Source organism: Mixophyes fleayi, chromosome 3, assembly GCF_038048845.1.
Source record: "Mixophyes fleayi isolate aMixFle1 chromosome 3, aMixFle1.hap1, whole genome shotgun sequence".
Classification (NCBI taxonomy): Eukaryota; Metazoa; Chordata; class Amphibia; order Anura; family Limnodynastidae; genus Mixophyes; species Mixophyes fleayi.
In genome coordinates, this window is record NC_134404.1 from 290,951,741 (window position 1) to 290,973,467 (window position 21,727).

The 21,727-nt window shown below is 39.1% G+C and overlaps 1 protein-coding gene across 3 annotated transcripts in view; it reads right to left on the reverse strand.

Annotated features, from left to right (window-relative positions):
- SYNDIG1 (synapse differentiation inducing 1) overlaps positions 1–21,727 on the reverse strand; it is a 283,421-nt gene that overhangs the window by 46,894 nt on the left and 214,800 nt on the right. Inside the window, exon 4 of one of the 3 annotated variants that reach the window (XM_075203792.1) lies at positions 6,336–7,868. The exons of the other annotated variants lie outside the window; for them this stretch is intronic. Coding sequence (XP_075059893.1) covers positions 7,797–7,868 — 72 coding nt within the window. The 3' untranslated portion in view covers positions 6,336–7,796. Of the gene's footprint in view, positions 1–6,335; positions 7,869–21,727 lie in introns of those variants that run through there. 3 annotated transcript variants of the gene reach the window in all.

Consider the following 21,727-nt stretch of genomic DNA (forward strand, 5'->3'; position numbering starts at 1 on the left):
CAGTACAACTGTTCTCTGAACAGTTCCTCTGTGACGTCAACAGCAGCCACTCCAATCAGGGGAAGCCATGTTTGGTGGATTAAAAATGGGAAAAAATAATAACTCACCAGTGTGTTGTCTCTCCTCCTTGTCCCTAAATCCTGTGTGTAATCAACATTTATTCAAATGAAACTAATCATAAATACTTCTATTTGCTATTTGAAATTCTAATTTCAAATTTTCAATCTGCTCTGCCTAGTGGCAACATTCAACTAAACCAATCCACTGGGACATTGGGGTATATTTACTGAACTGCGGGTTTGAAAAAGTGGAGATGTTGTCTATAGAAACCAATCAGATTCTAGCTGTTATTTTGTAGACTGTACTAAATAAATAATAACTAGAATCTGATTGGTTGCTATAGGCAACATCTCCACTTTTTCAAACCTGCTGTTTAGTAACTATACCCCATTATTGACTCAACAACATGCTTTGAAAACAGCCATACCCACAAGTTATTTTTCCTTTGTAATGGCTTAGAAATCTTCCTAACTGTTCTACATTTTTTTTTTTACTTAGTAGGCATATAATAGATACACATATATATCCTACAACAACATGCAGAGTTTCACATATTTAATTGTCTACAGTTCCAGTAACAAATTAAATGCAAAGTTCTACATAATACAGTTGTTTCATTAATAAAAAAACTTGCAGAAATTAAATATACTAGAAGAACATAGCACTAAATAGCCAATTCAGAAGTATGGATAGACACATCTAATACCATTTTAGAGGTATATTTGCAAAGTGAAATTATCCTGGCATTAGTTGTCTACATATATTTACATTTTATCAAAATATGTATGCAGACAACAAAAGCAAAAAGCACCAACAGGAACCAACACAAATACTGTATTTTAAAAACCCAAATGTATATAATTATTGATTTGTGTGCTTTTAATTTATAGTAGAATGAACAATGGAATTTATTTATTTAAGTGCTAATTAAATAGTCATTCCACTCAAAAATAATGTTACGTAATTAAAATCATTATGCTAGGAGCAACAATACACTGATTTCTGATTTCTGGAAATAGGACTGCATGAAACTGCCTACCTAAAATGCAAAAACAAACTGTTCAGTTTGCACATTCTATAGGTTGCTAAAGACTGTTACTCTTTAACATCTGTAACCATGGGAACAAATATTGGACTACACTTTTCATGGTTACAGATGTTAATAAGGAAGGACAGTTATCTGTAAAATGGCAGCAACAGTATGACAGTTTCACTAATCAATTTCAAGCAATTATTCCAATAAGTTGCACTACCCAGCATAAGGATTTTAATTAGGTAAGGTCATTTTTTACTGAATTTACACAAGGGTCGATACTGAAATTTCACCTCATTTTCGTGCTACGTTGGTTGGCTGTAACTTTTTTACTCTACCAAAGCAAATTTAATGTATTTATTTAAATTTTTCGTGACTGTGCACAATCTCTCCTTACATGCCTGAAAAAGTGCCTCCCTGTTAACCAAAGACCTTAGTTGTGGAAAGGTGTTAAAGAAGTGGATGCCTATCAATATCGAATTGACGGTCAATGGAGTCCTAACTGTGGAACAGGCATTAACATAAATCCTATTCCAATGGCAGGGAAAATATTGAGGATGAAATCTTTTTATTTTGTAACCAGGAAATTTTGCTCAACTCTTTGGACCTACAAAAAAAATTACACCAGGGTGATTTTAAGCTTCTTATAGACCAGTGGTGGGTAACAGATCCAAAAGGTTCTCAGTCTGCCCAACTGACCTCAAATAATTTCTCCCCTTATTGTAAATTGTAAATGTAATGGTCAGGCAGAGCCTACTTACAAATCACACTGAAATTGTCTGAAGTCATACAAAAGTAAACACATAAAATACATAATGGCGTTTTATTTTTATAATAACAGATAAACATAGTAAGTTGATTCAGATAGTTACAATTAATGCATAGTAAAATGCTGTTTTATGTTGGTTATCAGTACAATCATGTTGGAGGCTCCAGCACTAGTCAGCCATCATGTGTCTGTCCCATCTCCCTTGATAGCTTTCCTCCATGACCTTTATATCTTGATGAAACCTCTCCCCTTGTTCTTCACTAAAATAACCAAGATTATGCAGAAATCTGTGGCTATGGAGAAAGTGTACTTTTATGCTCATATTAGTACCCACATTTCTAAGGTATGTAAGCATGTTTTGCACCAGTTCTCCATAATTGTCTGCTTTGCCCAAGAAGTTCTTGACAAATGAGACATAAGTGCACCAGGCAGAAGCTACAACACCATTCATGCATTTTGTGAAATTAAACTTATCCTTGATAAGTTTACAAATTTGAGGGCCATCAAAGATTCCAGCTTTTAGTTTTTCCATACTTAGTCTAGGGAACAAACTACAAATGTATTTGGAGTAATCGCCATCTGTGTCCCAAGCCTTAATAAATTGTTTTATTCTTCCCATCTTGACATGGAGTGGTGGGAGAATGATTATTTCACTGTCAACCAATGGCTCGTTAATAATATTCTCTGCACCTACAGTCATGTTTTCTCTTGAAGAACCATTCCATATACAACTTGACTTACTTACACTATTGATAACGCGAACCACTCAACTGACAACTGTCAACTGACTGCTGGTTGGGTGACCAATCACTTATATAAGGAGGAAGATAATCTAGAATGTTCGCAGAGTGAACACCCAGAATATTTGCATGTCTCACCTTCTAAAATGTTCTAGTAGATTCCCATATGCACACATTATAGCTTAGTTCCCTATTAATTGAGGGTATCCATTATCTCAAGAACTAGAGTAAATTATAAAAAAGTACTTTCATTTTTTATTCAACAACCACAAAATACCCTTAATTCGTTCAAATATCCTTAGCAACTAAAAATGTTTTGTTTTTTTGGGCTTGCGAATGTATCCTCATCTTAAGTTCACCATGCCCGGACAGTATAATGGTTTAATCTAGTGCTTGGAGTAAGAGAATACAGGGTTCTTTAACTATAATATCAAATTATGGGATATAGTGCAGTTGCAATTGTACAGTGAATCCTCATAGTTCTCCTTTTCAACAGCATCACCATTTACTAATTTACAGATTATTATGCCTCTTTAGAGATCTGCACATTATGCTGTTCCAATAACCTATTCACAGACATATAAAGATATATTATACAGTACATGCCATACAGTTGGGTACAATTATCTCTTCCAATCAATAGCTTTTCTGCTTGAGGCAAAAGCATTGGATTGTACCATGTTACCTTTATTCATGAGTGCACGTGGCATGAGATAGGAGGTGACCGGCACACCTTGTGACAGGTACTCGCTATGTTTACACTAGCATTTCTTATATTTAAATCTGTCTTTAACCTGTTTTCTTTTGACAGATGAACAGAGGAGAGACAGAAACTCACACACCGGTCATATATATGGAGAGACGCTGGTGCATACACTTCTTTCACAGATCCCTGCTCTGTCAGCTTCTTTGCTAAGATGATCACTTGCAACAAACAGAAAAGCGATATCAATATCACTTTTATTATTAATTTGAAGTAAAAGTCTGCACATTTCACCTTTCACCTGGTCGTTTTGTGGGGAAATATTTTAAAACTGTAGGTAAGGTAAGTGAGGATAGATAGAGAAATGTGTTCTGTTAAAATGTTTTACCAAACCCTTGGGTGGGGCCGAACTTTAAGATCAGACAAGTTGAGTTCTCATAGATTTTATAGTGAATGTATATAATATTTTTGTTATATTAACCCACTTATATATTTTTATATTGTTTTATAAGTTTTTACTTATTACCCCATTTTCCTAAAATTCTTATCAATTTGGTTATCAGTTATTTGATTTTATTAAGTATCTAATTTTATCTTATTCATCCCCCACACTCAGATCTCCTCCCATTTGGTTATTAATATAATCTAATCATCTCATAATTCCTATAATTCCATTACTCTAAATTAATAATTGTTTAGCTTTCCCCCATATTTCTGTGTCAGAGAACTAAGATCCAATCCAATATGTCAAGAAATGTATTTATTGCAGAAACTAAAAAAAAAATGTTCTTATTAAGATATACCTCCAATATTCAACAGGTATTCAGAGTTTTAGTGGTTATTTAATAGACATCACAGTATCTTTATAACTGAGTGATTGTATACAATTCAATTAAATAGATAGATGGCCCCCACTGTATCCAATATCAATATGATATCAGAAGGGTTACAATTCAGAAAATGAAACCAAACTTAAATTGGTTTGCTTCAATTAAACCATTAAAATATCAGCCTCTTATTTAGATGTGGTCACCCAAGAAACTGTAAGAATAATATTGCATCTCCACATACTCATACGGTTATGTGTGTATGGTAGGGGATTTAGACTGTAAGCTCCAATGGGGCAGGGACTGATATGACTGAGTTCTCTGTACAGCGCTGCGGAATCAGTGGTGCTATATAAATAAATGGTGATGATGATGATATTTAAACAGACTGAATGTCATATGGACTAAGAAATAATTCACGCATTCACATACATGACAGTACTAAGGGATTATATATACATCCATATAACTAAAGACTAGTGTAAATTAGATCTCATCCATACTGAATAATGATTCGGCCAAAATTATTGCTTAGGTCCCCTGTACTGACACTAATGCCTTCAGATATAAGTCAACATTATATGATTAAGAGCCTGATATTGGTTGTGGATTTATTACGGATCTAATGTGGTTTCCCAATAACTTCTGATATCTAATATATTTTTCATTGATAATGATTTAGAAGTTCACAATTCATATATGCATAAACGGAGGACAGAATTAGTATGGAAGGCGAGCGACATACAGTCGCTTCCGGCACCCACTTACAGGTGTGTGACATCACAGTGGACATCCAACCCTGATGTACAATTCACTGATTGCTTTTTCAAAAGGCAAGATGGTCACTTGCACAGCACTTAGATTTAAATAACATGTGTGTGCTCAAGTTCTAAGTCAGCTTTGCTCCTTTTCCACCACAAAAATCTCCAATTCTTAAATAATACCTGTAAGATACATGAAAATAATATTTTGGTAATTAATGCTCCTAACATCAAGATGCAGATTATTAAAGGACCCATATCCAAGTGCCTGTAGTTTCTAAGACACCCATTGCTAGTACCAGTTACTGATGTTTCTCCAGGCATAGCAGCCTGGAAAATGTTCATATGGAAAATAGGTCTCTCACGGTTCCTCTAGTTGGAAGGATTATAAATATAATCTATAATATATCAAATATTTTTTTCAGTTCTTTTTTTTGTTCAGACAATTCGCATAGCACCTTATAGGAATAATGTTCTAGCAGTTCCTGCTTACTTTTGGGGAGGTTGTAATACTGTTGTATGCCAGAGATGTACAACTTTTATTTGTTCTTTTATATACTGCAGTTTTATTATTTTAAATATTTTATATTCCAATATCCTTCAAAAAAATTCATGTTTGTTTTAATGATTTGTGTAAGACCTTAATACAAAATTAGTACGTTATGCATAATTCTACCTCTTAACTGAGAAGCAATATCTCATCTGCCGTATTTGGAAAAATCTTGCTGATGACCAAATGGTTTTTGAAGTTAACTACAAAAATCTGCAGGCTAAAAGAAATAAACTGCAATCCATTAACAGTGCAGGATAAGTAGTTGCAATGCAACACATAGGGGGGAATTCAATTCCCCCCGGAGTAACACAAAGTTAAACCTATTACCGTTAATATGGTAAATTGAACTCAGACTTCTGCTCGCGGCTCCCTGAGCCACGAGCAACAGCCAGCGTTAAAGATTACCGTACTAACTGTAATTATGCGCACTATTACCGTTGTAACGGTAATAGGATGCAGGCCATGTTACTTTCGGCAGTAACCCGGCCAATTGAATATGCCCCCTATAATTAAAAGTATGTATTATTTTGTAATAAAATATATATTTCAAAGTTCAACTTACATTTACATAACATATTTAAAAATCATTTTCACATGACACTACCTTATTAAAATGTAATTTTGCTTTCAACCTTTCTAATTAAAGAGGCAATTTTGATACAAAAATAAGCAGCTTAACTTGAAAAATAAACTAATGTAATAATTTTCTGTTTTCTATTATGTGACATGAATAATGAAAACCACAGTTTGTCCGTGTATTATATATAAGGTGGATTTTGTTGCTTACTACATGTTCAACGTTTTTCTATGCTGATTTTGCTCAGAGGACAATATGGTATATCAATAAATACAAAAGACAAGCAGGAACATAAACAAATAATACAAGGAGTTGGATGATAAACAATTTTATTTATGTTCTATACAGTACTTTAAATCTCTTAATTTACAAACTGTTTGCATTCAAGATTCTACTAAAATTGTTCAGCCTTGGGAAATGACATTGGAAACAATTTTGATACATCTTAGAATGGCGATGTTGATAAATTTAAGTAAGCTTTAAGCCCAATTTGCAAAGTTCATTCCATTCTACACACATTAAAAATGAATATTAATACCACGTTTAAATAAATAATTTTTTTGTACAAAATTGTAAAATATGAAAGAAAATATCTGTTTATTGGGGCTTATTTCCTAACATGGTGCTATGTGTACAAATGTACCGTAACCTAGGACAACCAATCATATTACCTCTCATTTTCTAGATTATGCTACAAATATTACAGCTATAATGGGATTAATTCAGATGGGTTAAATCGCGTCTATACACATGCACCATGTTATTAAATAAGTCCCCGTGTAACACAATGGTTTCTTTCTGTGTTTTTCCTAGTTGATAAATTTAAATGTTTTCATATATCCATGAAGTATAGTGCATTTTAGTAAAAGTGTTCTTTTGTAAAACTATCAAGGAATCACGGTGGCTTAGTGGTTAGCATTTTGCCTCACAGCACTGGGATCATGAGTTCGATTCCCAACCATGGCCTTATCTTTGTGTAGTTTCTATGTTTATGTGGGTTTCCTCCCACACTCCAAAAACATCCTAGGTTAATTGGCTTCTATCAAATTGACCCTAGTCTGTGTGTGTGTATGTTAGGGAATTTAAGCTCCATTGGGACTGATGTGAGTGAGTTCTCTGTACAGTGCTGCGGAATTAGTGGTGCTATATAAATAGATGATGAAGGAATACATCATGTAAACAACCTATATACTATGCTGTTTTTCTTCACGATCATACTTGTTAGATCACTGGGAATTTTTCCAGTTCCTTAGAGAATATTTATTCTCTACACACAGTGGAGTGATCCAGTTTATGGTCTAATCTGAGGGTCATGAAAGTGGAGCCAATCAATTCACGAAGAATTATTGCTTTATGAATATTTGTCCTGTCTCATGTACATCAGTCATGAAGTTCCTCAGACACCGGTTGTTAGCGGAATGGTAAGCTGCCATATATCTTAAAATTAATTTTAAGTCATTTGACACTGTACTGTGAGTCATTTACACTGTAAAATAATTCACACATTCTATACCATATGAATCTAAAGTAAAACAGAAAATATTGTTAAGTGAGGATTTAGTCCTTGTCTCCTGAATCAGACAGCGAAGAGAGCTTCAATGAAATGACACTTTGCCGAGACTGGGATTTAAATCCCACTTGTACTTATCTTCTTTCACAACACAACCCAACCCAATCCGAACCAGGAAATAAAAATAAAAAAAATCATGCGAGCATTAGAATAATGAACAAAATCCCACCATGCAATCCCACTGATCATGAACAAAGCTAACTCTACACAATCAATAAGTTATTTTCTTTTTCTTGTTTCAGTAAAAGCATTTTTTCTGCTGATCCATCTTCTTTCTGTAGGAAAGAAAAGAAAAAGAGAATGCATGTAATAGTAACACAACATGCCTTATAACCATTGTTAAAGTCAAATGTTTCATTAAACATGACAAAGCATAATACAATGTTGATATAATTGTGAGGTCTGCAATATTTATTACAATTTACAACAACAGAAGGGGCATCAATCCCAAATTTCTGAAAAGAACAGCAGTGGAAAAAAAATTATACGTATATCACTAAAAGGGAAACTGCCATGAATCCTCACATTAACAGTGTTGGGTTAAAATAATGATACATAGATTTATTACTACACAAATCTCAGGAGCCTTGAGAGCAAATGCTTCCTTTATAGATTAAATCTAACCTACAAATTATGTGGTTCTGGGTTAGCGAGTGTTGATCTTTACAGCAAAACTGTAATGGGGCAGGTCTGGTACGATTTAACGATAGTGACCACACAAAATCAGAAGAATGACTGCCCAACATGACAGAAACAGCGACTTACCATTACACAGAGTCAGTAAATTCCCGACTCGATCTGTGCCCGACAGTTGAAAATAGATAAGTTAATTTAAAACACGACTGGGAAATTTTCAGTTTTAAAGCGGCAATACACGGACCCGGCTTTTGACGGTAAGGTTAATCCTAACCGTAACCATTAACCCTTACCCTAACACCTAAAGGCTAACCCTATCCCCTAAACCCTAACCTACTAATTACATGAGATAATAGTAAGCCGGGTCCATGCATTTGCGCTTTAACAGCAGTCGCATTTTCAAGTGACGTCATTTTCAACAGTCGTAAACAGATCGGGTCGAGAATTTACTGTCTCTGTGTAATGGTAAGTCTTTGTTTCTGTCATGTTGGGGTATCAGTCTTCGGATTTTAAATGTCTGTGTAGTCACTGTCGGTGTGGTCACTATCTGGAAAGGGACTACCACCGGATGGGGCAATCTCTGCTTCATCATAAAGTCATACCCACCAATATGTCACTAGTCAGCATCCAATAATCTGGCAATACAGTCATTCCATCCTCATTATTTTCCCAACCATATATTTGCATAAATTACAAAGTTATATTAAGTTTACCTTAAGGCACATTTTTTCCTCTGGGACCAGGCCCCTATACTGCTATGCTCTTTGGTTATAGTTAATCACTTGTTTACAGCACCTCTTGAGATCAACAAGAAGTGTTGAACCATGACACACTTTTCTAACAAGTCTCATAGTAGTTTTATGATGACAGGCCTTTAGCAACTTTTTTACGTCTTCAATATCCTCCTCTCCGGACCCGAAAATAAAAGGAGATTTCACTCTTACTGGCGATATTTTAAATAAGTACAAATTAGAAACAAGAATCTATGAAACAATATTTTCATCATTTTTTTTAAAAAAAACAAACAACATAACTCCATTTAATAATGTTCGTTCTATTAAAAAAAGGCCATAACCTGTCCTGAATTATAGTGACAGCCTTCCCAATGGTGACATTATGTATATATATCTTAAATATTTAAGAATCAAATATGTTGTCAGAGTACAGTGCAATATACCTCAAATGCAAAACTGTTTGAATACTATTCAGTATTGTCTTGGCAGTTGTGCATTATCATACTAATTAAACCAAGCATACACTCAGTTGCCACTTTAGTAGGTACACCTGTACACCAACGTGCTAATGCAAATATCTAATCAGCCAGTAACGTGGCAGCAACTAAATGCATAAAAGCATGCAGACATAGTCAAGAGAATCAGTTGTTCTACAGACCAAACACCAGGCGGTAAATGTGTCAAGCTGAGAGTTTTCTGGCGGGTTTGAAAAGTGGAGATGTTGCCTATAGCAACCAATCAGATTCTAGCTATCATTTTGTAGAATGTACTAAATAAATGATAGCTAGAATCTGAGTGCTTTTTCAAACCCGCCAGAAAACTCTCAGCGTGATACATTTACCCCCAGAATTGGAATATATGTAATCTATATGTAATCTATTTGACTTTGACCGTTAAATGATTGTTGGTGCCCGATGTGGTGGTCTCAGAAACTACTGATTTCCAGGGATTTTCACACACAACAGTCTCTACAGTTTACAGAGAATGATGTGCCAAAAACATAATAGCCAGAGAGCCACTGTTCTGTGGCCGAAAATGCTGTGTTAATGAGAGAGGTCAGATGAGAATGCCCAGACTGGTTCAAGCTTACAAGAAGGTGTCAGTAACTCAAATAACCATGACTTACAACAGTGATATACAGAAGAATCTCTGAACACACAGCATGTGGACCCTTGAAGTGAATGGCTGCAGAAGTAGAAGATCACACCGGATCACCCTACTGTAAACTAAGAATAGGAAACTGAGGTTATAGTGGACACAGCCTCACCAAAACTGGACATATGAAGATTGGAAAAACGTCTCCTGGTCGAATCTCGATTTCTGCTGCTACATGCAGGTGGTAGGGTCAGAATTTGGCATAAACAACATGAATCCATGGATCCACCCTGCCTTGTGTTGATGGTGCTGGCTGGTGGTAGTGTTGTAATGGTGCATGGAATGTTTTCTTGGCACACTTTAGACCCCTTAATATGAATTGAGCATTATTTCAATGCCATAGCCTACTAGTGTATTGTTGCTGAACATGTGGATGTCTTTATGACCAGTCTACCCATCTTCTAATGCATGGGTCAGGGAACTTTTTTACCTTTTACCCATAAATATATTTAGATACGCCGACGTTACCCCCTTGATTTGAAAGGAAGGAAATCATATATTATTAATTATTGGAATTCAAAATTTTATAGAATCTATTCAAAATTTCTTTCAAAGCTTCAACTTCAAAACGTCAGATTTTGGAGAAATGATGTTGCTTCATTTTTGATATGAGAGCATCAATATTGGGGCATTTTGATGTCAGAGCAATTTGGATAGTCTTCAGCGTTCAATCGATTTCTCTGCTTTGTTTTTATGTGTGTTAGAGTGGAAAATCCTTGTTCGCAAAGGTAGGTTGTTGCAAAAGGCAGCAACTTTTTTACTGCCTCCTCATGTGCAATTTGGAATGCCTTTGCAGCTGTTGACATCCAAAAATATGACAGATCTGCTTGATTTTCAAATGCAATATGTACTTCATTATTGCATCGAAGCTCAAGAAGTGCCTCTGCCAACCCTTGAGGCTCTTCTGGTACAACAGCAATTTCACATTTAAAGGGGTCTACAATTCAACTGACAGCATGTGAATCGGCAGCATTACCCCCAGAAATTTCTTTTTTACCCCATTTGTGGTAATTTACCCCTGTTCCCTGACCACTGTTCTAATGGCTACTTCCAGCAGGATAATGTGCATTGTGACAGAGCACACGTCATCTAAACCTGGTTCCACAATCATGTTCAGTGTATTCCAATGCACAATCAACAAAACTCAATCCAGTAGCATACCTTTGGGATGTGATAGAACGGAAGATTGGCAGCATGACTGTGCAGCTGACAAATCTGCAGAAACTGTGTGATGTGTGATGTTATTTTGTCAACATGGACCAGAACCTCTAAGGAATGTTTCCAGCACCTTGATAAATCCATGCCACAAAAAATTCTGGCTGCTCTTTAGGCAAAAAGGGGCCCTACTCAGTACTAGAAAAGGGGTAAGAAATAAAGTAGCAACTGAGTGTATATCATAAAACATTGTTGAGGTTTTTTATTTAAATATTTTTTTTAAAAAAAATTAGAGATTCTCAGTAAATTAAATATTTTCCAGACAAAGTTTCTTTTTTAACTTAAATGATAGTCATTCCTCACAACATTTGCTTAGAAAATAGATTTCTATTTTCATGGTTAAAATACACTGTAAGTGTTAGGAACCCCTCCAGCCGGCACAACACAACCCGGAGTCTACTCTGCCAGTCAGGTGTTCACTGGAGCCCCTGATGGTGGGGACAGACTGGGCCGCAGACTGACAGAGGGTCGTGAAGTGTGTACCGGCTGGGGAGAACCCAGGCAAGAAGAGTCAGGTCCACGCAGATGTCAAAGGCCGGCAGCAGGTAACAGTAATGATGAACAAGCTGAGGTCAGAGGTCACAGGCAAAGTAGTAGAACGGGTAAACAAGCCAAGGATCAGGGTCACAGGAAACACAAGCGAAGTCCAATACGAAGCCAAGGGTCATACACGGGAAGTCAAACGTAGAAACAGGATACAGGGACTGGAACAAGCAGGTCAGCAGACTGGAGCACAGAAGCTATAACCGGCAATGAGGCAGCAGACCTCATTGCCTTAAGTACAGACACAGACCAATCAGCAGTTGAACACACTCCTGCAGGCTAATTTACTAGTATCCAGCAGGGCCAATCAGGGCTTGCCCCTGACCTACACAGTTGCAGGCTAATGCCTGTTAATAAGCCTAATCAGCCCACAGGCTGCCTGCTATGCGCATGCGCCCGGCTACCAGCACCGCCGGGACGCAGCGCTAGTGTACTAGCGTCTGGCCGTTGCCCTGGTAACGGCCGGACAGGAAGAGGAAATGACGTCCCGGTCGTCAAGGTGACGGTCGGGACGCTGGGGCGCATGAGAAGCGAGCCGCGGCGGCTGTGAGTACCGCCGCGGCTCGTGACAGTACCCCCCCTTGAGGTGGGGTCAAGGGACCCCGACACCCAGGTTTTCTTGGAAATTTCCTGAAGAATTCCTTCAATTGTTTGGGAGCATGGAGTTGTCTCCGCGGAACCCAAGAGCGTTCTTCTAACCCGCGGTTCCTCCACTGTACCAAAAAGTGCACCTGTCCTTGCACTTTTTTTGAATCCAAGATTTTCTGAACACTGTACCTCTGTGGCTTGCCTGAAGACTGGGCTTGAGCTGGATAAAGAACTGGTTTTAACAGAGAACAATGAAATGTGTTTGGAATTCTTAACGAGCCCGGAATTTTTAACCTAAATGCAACAGAGTTCACCTGCTTGATGATGGGAAACGGCCCGATGAATTTATTGCCCAACTTCTTGCAAGGTTGCTTCAGCCTGATATTTTTTGTAGACAGCCAGACTTTCTGGCCAACCTTAAGAGAGCAGGGGGTACGGTGTCGGTCCGAATTTTTTTTTGCAACAAGTGAGGCTTGTTTTAAAGATGAATGTACTTTCTTCCAGACAACTCTGAGATCCCTGGCAGTGGAACGGATCTCCTGAATACCAACGGACTGGAGTGAATACAAAGAGTTAGATCTGGGGTGGAAACCATAATTGCAAAAGAACGGAGAGGTTTTCGTGGATGAGTGACAGGAGTTGTTACAGGCAAATTCTGCCCAGGGCAACAAGGAGGACCAGTTGTCATGGAACTCCGATATGTAGCATCGCAAGAACTTCTCCAAGGACTGGTTAACCCTTTCAGTCTGCCCATTTGACTGAGGGTGGTATGCAGATGATAAACTGACCTTGATTCCCAGGAGGGTACAGAATGATCTCCAGAACTGCGCTATGAACTGGGAACCCCGATCGGAGACGATGTCTGTAGAGAGTCCATGGAGGCGGAAAATGTGTTGAATGAACAAGATTGCCAAATCTCGAGCAGTAGGAAGCCTAGTGAGTGGAATGAAATGCGCCATCTTGCTGAACCGGTCTACCACGACCCAAATGGTATTGTGTCCCGCAGAGGGTGGCAGATCGACTATAAAGTCCATGGACAGATGTGTCCAAGGTTTACCAGGGGCGGCCAACGGAACTAACTGACCTACCGGGCGAGTCCTGGGAACTTTGTTCCTGGCACAAACTTCACAGGACCGGACGTGACTCTTGACGTCAGCAGACAGAGACGGCCACCATACAGTACGGGAAAGGATTTCCAGTGTTTTGTAGACTCCAGGATGCCCAGCAGTCCGACTGTTGTGTGCCTCAGCAAGGACTGTCTTCCTTAGATGAACTGGGACAAACAAACATCCTGCCGGAGTGTTATCAGGAGCCAACCTCTGGAACCTTTGTAAGGTACAGCTCAAATCTTGAGTTAATCCGGCATGAATCATAGACACAGGAACAATAGGCTCTGGGCAGGTGACCGGAGCATGATGTGCCAGGAAACTTCTAGACAGGGCGTCCGCTTGAATATTTTTGGAACCAGGACGATAGGTGATAATAAAGTTGAACCGAGTGAAGAACAGCGACCACCGAGCCTGTCGGGGGTTCAGACGTTTGGCTGACTGTATATACTGTAAGTTTTTATGATCCGTTATAACGGAGATCTGGTGTGCAGCGCCTTCCAACCAGTGCCGCCATTCCTCAAAGGCCCATTTAATTGCCAGCAATTCTCGGTTTCCCACGTCATAGTTGGTTTCCGCTGATGAGAACTGACGGGAAAAAAAGGCACATGGATGTAAGCGGTGGGTCTGGGGGTCTTTTTGTGACAAGACGGCCCCAGCACCGACGTCAGAGGCATCTACCTCAAGAACAAACGGTACCCTAGGATCCGGATAACTGAGAACCTGAGCAGACACAAAAGCTTTCTTCAGGGTTTTGAATGCATTTATTGCCTGTTGTGACCAAACAGTTGGATCACCTCCTTTGCGGGTCAAGGTGACGATAGGAGCCACGGTATCAGCAAAGCCGCCAATAAACCTCCTGTAGTAATTGGCGAATCCCAGGAATCTCTGGACCGCCTTGAGGTTATTCGGTTGTATCCAATCCAGAATTGCTTGGACCTTGGTTGGGTCCATGGAGAAACCTTCTGAGGAGATAAGATAACCGAGGAAGGATACCTTCTGAACCTCGAACTCGCATTTCTCGAGTTTAGCGTAGAGGTGATGTTCCCGTAATTTCTGTAGGATTTGTCTGACATGACCCTGGTGCACAGACAACGATTTTGAATATATGAGGATGTCATCTAAGTAAACAACAACAAAGTGTCCCAGGAACTCACGTAACACCTCATTAATCAAGTCCTGAAATACGGCAGGAGCATTACTAAGGCCAAACGGCATGACCAGGTATTCGTAATGGCCCGAGAGCGTGTTGAAAGCCGTCTTCCACTCATCACCTGCTCTAATACGTATGAGATTATAGGCCCCACGAAGATCAATTTTTGTGAAGATAGTGGCTCCTCTTAATTGATCAAAAAGAACGGAGATGAGGGGAAGGAGGTAGGTGTTCTTAACCGTAATAAGGTTCAGCCCTCGATAATCGATACAGGGTCTGAGTCCACCGTCCTTCTTGGGTACAAAGAAACACCCCGCTCCTACTGGGGACTTGGATGGCCTGATGAAGCCCTTCTCCAAGTTTTCGTCAATATACTCTTGCATGGATTTGGTCTCTGGACCAGAGAGAGGATACAAGCGTCCCTTGGGTAATTTAGAGCCCGGAATGAGCTCAATGGCACAGTCGAAATTGCGGTGCGGTGGTAGTGTGTCAGCAGCCTTTTTGGAGAAAACATCCCAATAGTCATGATACTGAGAAGGGAGCTGCTCCGGAATAGACTGAATAATACGTAGAGGTAGTGTCAAGCAAGACTGTGTACAATGGGGGCTCCACTGGACAATTTCTCCTTTTGCCCAATCCATGATGGGGTTATGGCAGAATAGCCAAGGGTGGCCCAGAATTAAAGGAACCGAAGGACATTCGATAAGACGTAAGACTATGGATTCCGAATGGAGAGCGCCAATGTTCAACTGTAATGGTGGGGTCTCCCAAGTAATCTTGCCGCCTGGCAACGGACTACCATCTAAGCCACATACCGTAATGGCAGATTGGAGTTTAATCCGCGGAATACCAGCAGAGCGGGCAAACTCGATGTCAAGGAAGTTGCCAGCAGCTCCACTGTCAATGAAGGCTGATAGTTTCGTAGAACGAGCACTGAACGTGAGCTGTGCAGGGACCAATAGTGCATTTTTCTGGGAGACAATTTGTAGACCTAAGTGAACTCTCCCCTCGTTCCTTAGGCATGCTCGTTTCCCGACTTGTTTGGGCAAGAACGGGAGAAGTGGCCTCTTGCGCCACAATATAAACATAAGCCTTGTGACCGTCTCCTGTCTCTCTCCTCAGAGGAAAGACGGTATGCTCCCAATTGCATTGGTTCCTCACCATCCTGGGAGATAGGAACGAAGGCGGATGGAGGTGATGACGTTTCCTTTTCAGTTTTCCGCTCTTTATATCTCCTGTCAATTTTAATGGAGAGGTGCATCAGATCCTCCAGAGAGCTAGGAGACTGGTATTGCACCAGCGAATCTTTAATCTGTTCAGATAGGCCGACACGGAACTGACTACGTAAGGCAGGGTCGTTCCATCCACTATCAGGTGACCATCTACGGAATTCCGCGCAGTATTCTTCTGCCGACCGTCTGCCTTGTTTCAAGGACCGTAGGTGAGCTTCCGCGGAGGCCACTCGATCCGGGTCATCATACAGTAAACCCAATGCCTCAAAGAAGGAGTCTACGGACTGCATGGCCGGACTGGTCTGTGGCAAAGAAAACGCCCAGGACTGGGGGTCACCCTGTAGAAGGGAAATAATAATCCCAACTCGTTGCTGCTCTGAACCGGAGGAGCGGGGTCTCATCCGAAAATAGAGCTTGCAGCTCTCCCTGAAGTTCCGAAACAAAGTTCTATTTCCGGAGAACCGATCCGGTAAATTCATTTTGGGCTCACAGATGGGATCTGGAGGAGATTGTGAAGCTTTTGTGGCTTCTTCTTGAACAGACATACGCTCAGCCAATCCCTGCATCATCTGATACAAAGACTCAACATGGCCTGCTAGGGTTTGTGCCGGAGACGGTGTGGATCCACTTGCATCCATCCTAATCTTGTCTCCGTGAGTGGGCCGGTTATAATGTTAGGAACCCCTCCAGCCGGCACAACACAACCCGGAGTCTACTCTGCCAGTCAGGTGTTCACTGGAGCCCCTGATGGTGGGGACAGACTGGGCCGCAGACTGACAGAGGGTCGTGAAGTGTGTACCGGCTGGGGAGAACCCAGGCAAGAAGAGCCAGGTCCACGCAGATGTCAAAGGCCGGCAGCAGGTAACAGTAATGATGAACAAGCTGAGGTCAGAGGTCACAGGCAAAGTAGTAGAACGGGTAAACAAGCCAAGGATCAGGGTCACAGGAAACACAAGCGAAGTCCAATACGAAGCCAAGGGTCATACACGGGAAGTCAAACGTAGAAACAGGATACAGGGACTGGAACAAGCAGGTCAGCAGACTGGAGCACAGAAGCTATAACCGGCAATGAGGCAGCAGACCTCATTGCCTTAAGTACAGACACAGACCAATCAGCAGTTGAACACACTCCTGCAGGCTAATTTACTAGTATCCAGCAGGGCCAATCAGGGCTTGCCCCTGACCTACACAGTTGCAGGCTAATGCCTGTTAATAAGCCTAATCAGCCCACAGGCTGCCTGCTATGCGCATGCGCCCGGCTACCAGCACCGCCGGGACGCAGCGCTAGTGTACTAGCGTCTGGCCGTTGCCCTGGTAACGGCCGGACAGGAAGAGGAAATGACATCCCGGTCGTCAAGGTGACGGTCGGGACGCTGGGGCGCATGAGAAGCGAGCCGCGGCGGCTGTGAGTACCGCCGCGGCTCGTGACAGTAAGAACTACTTATGGAGTTGATTATTTAAATAATTAGTTTTGCTTTTTTGAGGGATGATGCACAAACATGGTCAAAAAACTCTTTGCATGTATAGATCGCCAGCAGATTTATTCACATGGGACTAATTAAAGTAAACATTGTTTTCCTCTATATATGTTCTGTATATCCCTCTCTAAACATCTAAAACTAAATGTGATCATATTAGCGCTTAGTCATTAAGATTAATAAGCAATGTATACAGATTTTGATTTCTGGCTAGAACACAAGAACGGTCGATAACAAGTAACCATTAAATCATTAGCATTTCAAAAGAATCACATAAAGTTAGAGAAATTATTTAACTAAGAAGTGTCATGTAGTACATCATAAAAATGTAGTTTAAAATGTATTATCTTATGAATATCTATGGGCTCCAAAATTTAGACAGAACAATAATTATATTTTACATACTTTTTATTTTAAATTATTCCTAATAATCTAGCTATAGATGTAGCATGCACCAAACTGTCTTCCAACGGTGAGTGGTTTTATTATTTTTCATGTCAAGTGTGTTTTCCAGAGAATAATATATAAATTGCAGGAAATAAATTTTCTGTCTCCAGACTGTACTTTTGAGAATCATACTAAGTATGTCTCATGAATGGTACATAAGTGGTGCTTACACACTGTGCTTTGAAAATCTTCATAGAGGCACCAGTCCTACGCTAACCCCATATAGTCACCATTCCTACACTATCACCCTTGAGGCACCACACCTATGCTGAGCCCATACTTGGGTCTCACTTCTATACTGGAAACTATTCCAATCTGTCTAGCTCTGGGGACCCCATGTTTGTGAACTTCTTGTTATGGTGGATACGCAATGATAACCAATGGGAGTCAGTGGTTATCATTGCCACCTCACAGTGTTCAATTCCCAACCAGAACCCTTTCTGTCTGAAGTTTGTATGTTCTCCCCGTGCTTGAGTGACTTTACTCCAGGTGCTTCGGTTTCCGGTCAGTCCTACAGGTAGGTTAATTGTCTGAGACTAAAAATGGCCACTAGTCTGTATGAGTGTGTGTGTGGGTGTTAGGGATTTTAGACTGTAAACCTCAATGGGGCAGCTACTGATGACAAATATTCTCTGTACAGAACTGCATAATATGGTGGTGGCATATAAGACAGTGTAGGTCATCCTGCATAGTGCACTGTATGTATATATATATATATATGTATATATATCCATCCCCCAAATTTTTTAACCAGCCACAGCACTAGGCAGTTATCAAATGCACCTGGTGAATTAAATTGATATCACTGGGCTATCAAACTTGTCACTACAGGGGTCCCAAATTTCTTAAATACCCACCTCCTAGAGCCCAGAGCTATCAGGAAGAGCACCAATATTTTTAGCATTCAATATTTAGCCTCTGGGAGAGGGACACACTGTTTTTTTGAAGGGACCATCCTCCTTACAGCACAGCCCCTGAGCTGAACAGCCTTTCATTATAGTAGGGGGGACCCAAGCTCATGGTCTCCCTGTTATAGTGGAAACCAACCCAGGCTGTCTAGTACTGGTGCTGGTTTAGGATTTGGAGGGGCCATGTTGCCCTTTTTTTTAGTTATTTACTTGGGTTATGTTACACTAAGGATGACCTACATATATTCAATGAGTGTTCATTCAGTATAAACTGTGGTTCTCACTGTAACCTCATATTTACAATGATACAACAGCATATTGTAAGGCATGGTATTGGTAGTAAAAAGTATCAATGGTTTTATTGATTAGCACCTAGAGAAAATTGAACTGCATGTATTACATGATGCCGACAATCGCCCAGCATTAACACAATTTGACACATACCACATCAGTATACTATTTTAATTGATTAAACATTATTATTTAGATAATTTATTAAAAATTATTTTTATTTTTTATTATATATCTTATTGTATATCATGAGGTAAAATGTTATACTTTAAAGTTAATGCATTGTTTGTAACATGACTTTGCTAATTTTGCAGTATGACAGTGATAAAGAAATAACTTCTTCCATTCTATTCCTATGGCAGTTATTCAAATACGGACTGTGTGTAATTCAAATGGAGAAAAACAATATAAGTTAATGAACTGCGTACTCTACAAAAATGTATAAAACTTTTCAGGTATTTGAACCCCATATTGTACAATATATAAGTTTATTATGTATACCTCATGGATAAATTAAGTCATGCAGGATCTTCATTATCCTTCTTCTTCTTCTTTCTTGCATCCTTTGCATTTTCAGGTTCCTTGCTTCTTTTTGAAGATGCCAAATTCTAAAAATGAGAGACTGCTGTCTGCATCAGGTGCGTACCGGAGGGATGACAGGAAAATCTGACACCTCAGTGCAGACACAGATGCAGCTGAAATGCTTCCTGGTGTTCATTCCGTAAAGCCTCCGGTTCTTGCATAAAAGTGCACATTTACAATATTTACGTTTGTTGCAAATCTTGTTCCCATGCGCAATGCACACTATTTTGTAAGGATCTCGAGCTGTAAATATGCAAATATTTTACATTGTACTTTTACATGTGTTCTAAAGTCTTACAGATCCTAGAGTTTAGTCTAAATAAACATGACTGAAGTGTAGCATATTAACTATGTATTGTAAAGTGGTTAGGAAAGTTAGCACTAGCAAGTTGCTATCATCTTTTTGCTTGTTTATATTCCTTTTATCTTGTTCAAGATGCTTTACAATGTATCTGCATTAGGTAAGATAAGGAGGATAGCCAGAAATGTTGGCAAAGGTCCATGCAAGTGAAATTTTATAAAGGTTTATAAAATGTAATCTATGACAATGAAATGTATTAACAGGGGGAAACATCCAGAAACTAAAATGGTTTACAGTTATTAATGATACAATTATTGTATCTTTGAGTGAGATGTAGAGATAGACACGACTGAACCTGCCATGATTTGTGGATCAGTCATTTAACCCATAAACATCATGGTTATTATGCTCATAAAAAAAAGTTAAACTTAGCAAACAGCATTCATCATTATGGCACAATATTCACATTTGCTAACGTCATTTTCTCTTATAGAAAGTGACTATTTCTTGTTATTGTATTGGCTTCAATTCAATGAAAATGAATTGTTGAGCCACATGCATTGGCAATATTTATGTAGAGTCCAAAAATGGCAAAATTATTATCTTATCTTTGAGTTGGGTAGACTGGCTGGAATAAAAATATCAGAAAAATAAGTAATAATAATAATAATAATAATAATAATAATAATAATAGCAATAGTACAAGTCCAAGAAATACCATCTTCCCACTAGGCAAAGAGATTTTATTTATACTGTCTTTAAAATAAATAGGATGCAATAAATTATTTGTACCAAATGAACTAATTAACTAATTAAGTCTATCTATAACATAAGCTTTACATATAAATATTGTGATACTGACACCCGGTAGATGACAGGCAAAAACAACTTCTTGATTGGGAAAATATTGCTTTTTATTGTTCACGTCACAAATATCAAAGCAGACTTTTATCAGGATGACACGAGACACAATTCACCTGCCTAGTCACCGGCCAACTAGCCAGCATCGGTCGCACTGCACAGTAGCACAAAAACAGGTTTAAATATACAAAACCCGTCCTTTTGGTCTGATTGCTGCATTAGACCCTATCCTCCACCTGTGTGTATGTTCAACCTAGGTGTTCTACTGTGTAAGGACTTAACCCTGTCTGCAGCCTTTTCTGTAGAACTCAAGTGATCTTTTCTGAGTGTTGCAAAAAGACACAGACCCATGTTTCAATTGTGAGTAACCTATTTTATTGGAGTTAGTACAAGACTGTCATCTGCACTCTGCAACAAAACCCTAATGGGACATTTGGGCTATATTTATTGACTATACAGATATCTATTATCATATATTATTACAGGCATTGGATTCAGAAAGTATTTTTATTACATAATTATATGGATGTAATTTTTTGATCACTATTGATGTGATATCAAAGTCACATTATTAATTATTAAATATGTTTACTTTTTAGCATTGTGTTGATCTGACCAGTCTCTGCGCTGTCTATTGCTATTTATTTTCAGCCTTTTCTAACAGACTTCTTTGGTTTCCACCTATCCCTAAACAGGAGAGGTGTGGCAAATAGGCTTCATTGTCACAATACATCATAATAACCTAAATGATAAAAATTATGTCTGCATAGTGATATTTTTGTTTGTACTGCTCATAAATAGTACTGTAAGTAAAGAATATTACAAATGCATGGCTATAAAAATGGCCAATCTACCTATCTTAAATATTTTAGCAACATATTATTTTTACTTTTATTACTGAGCA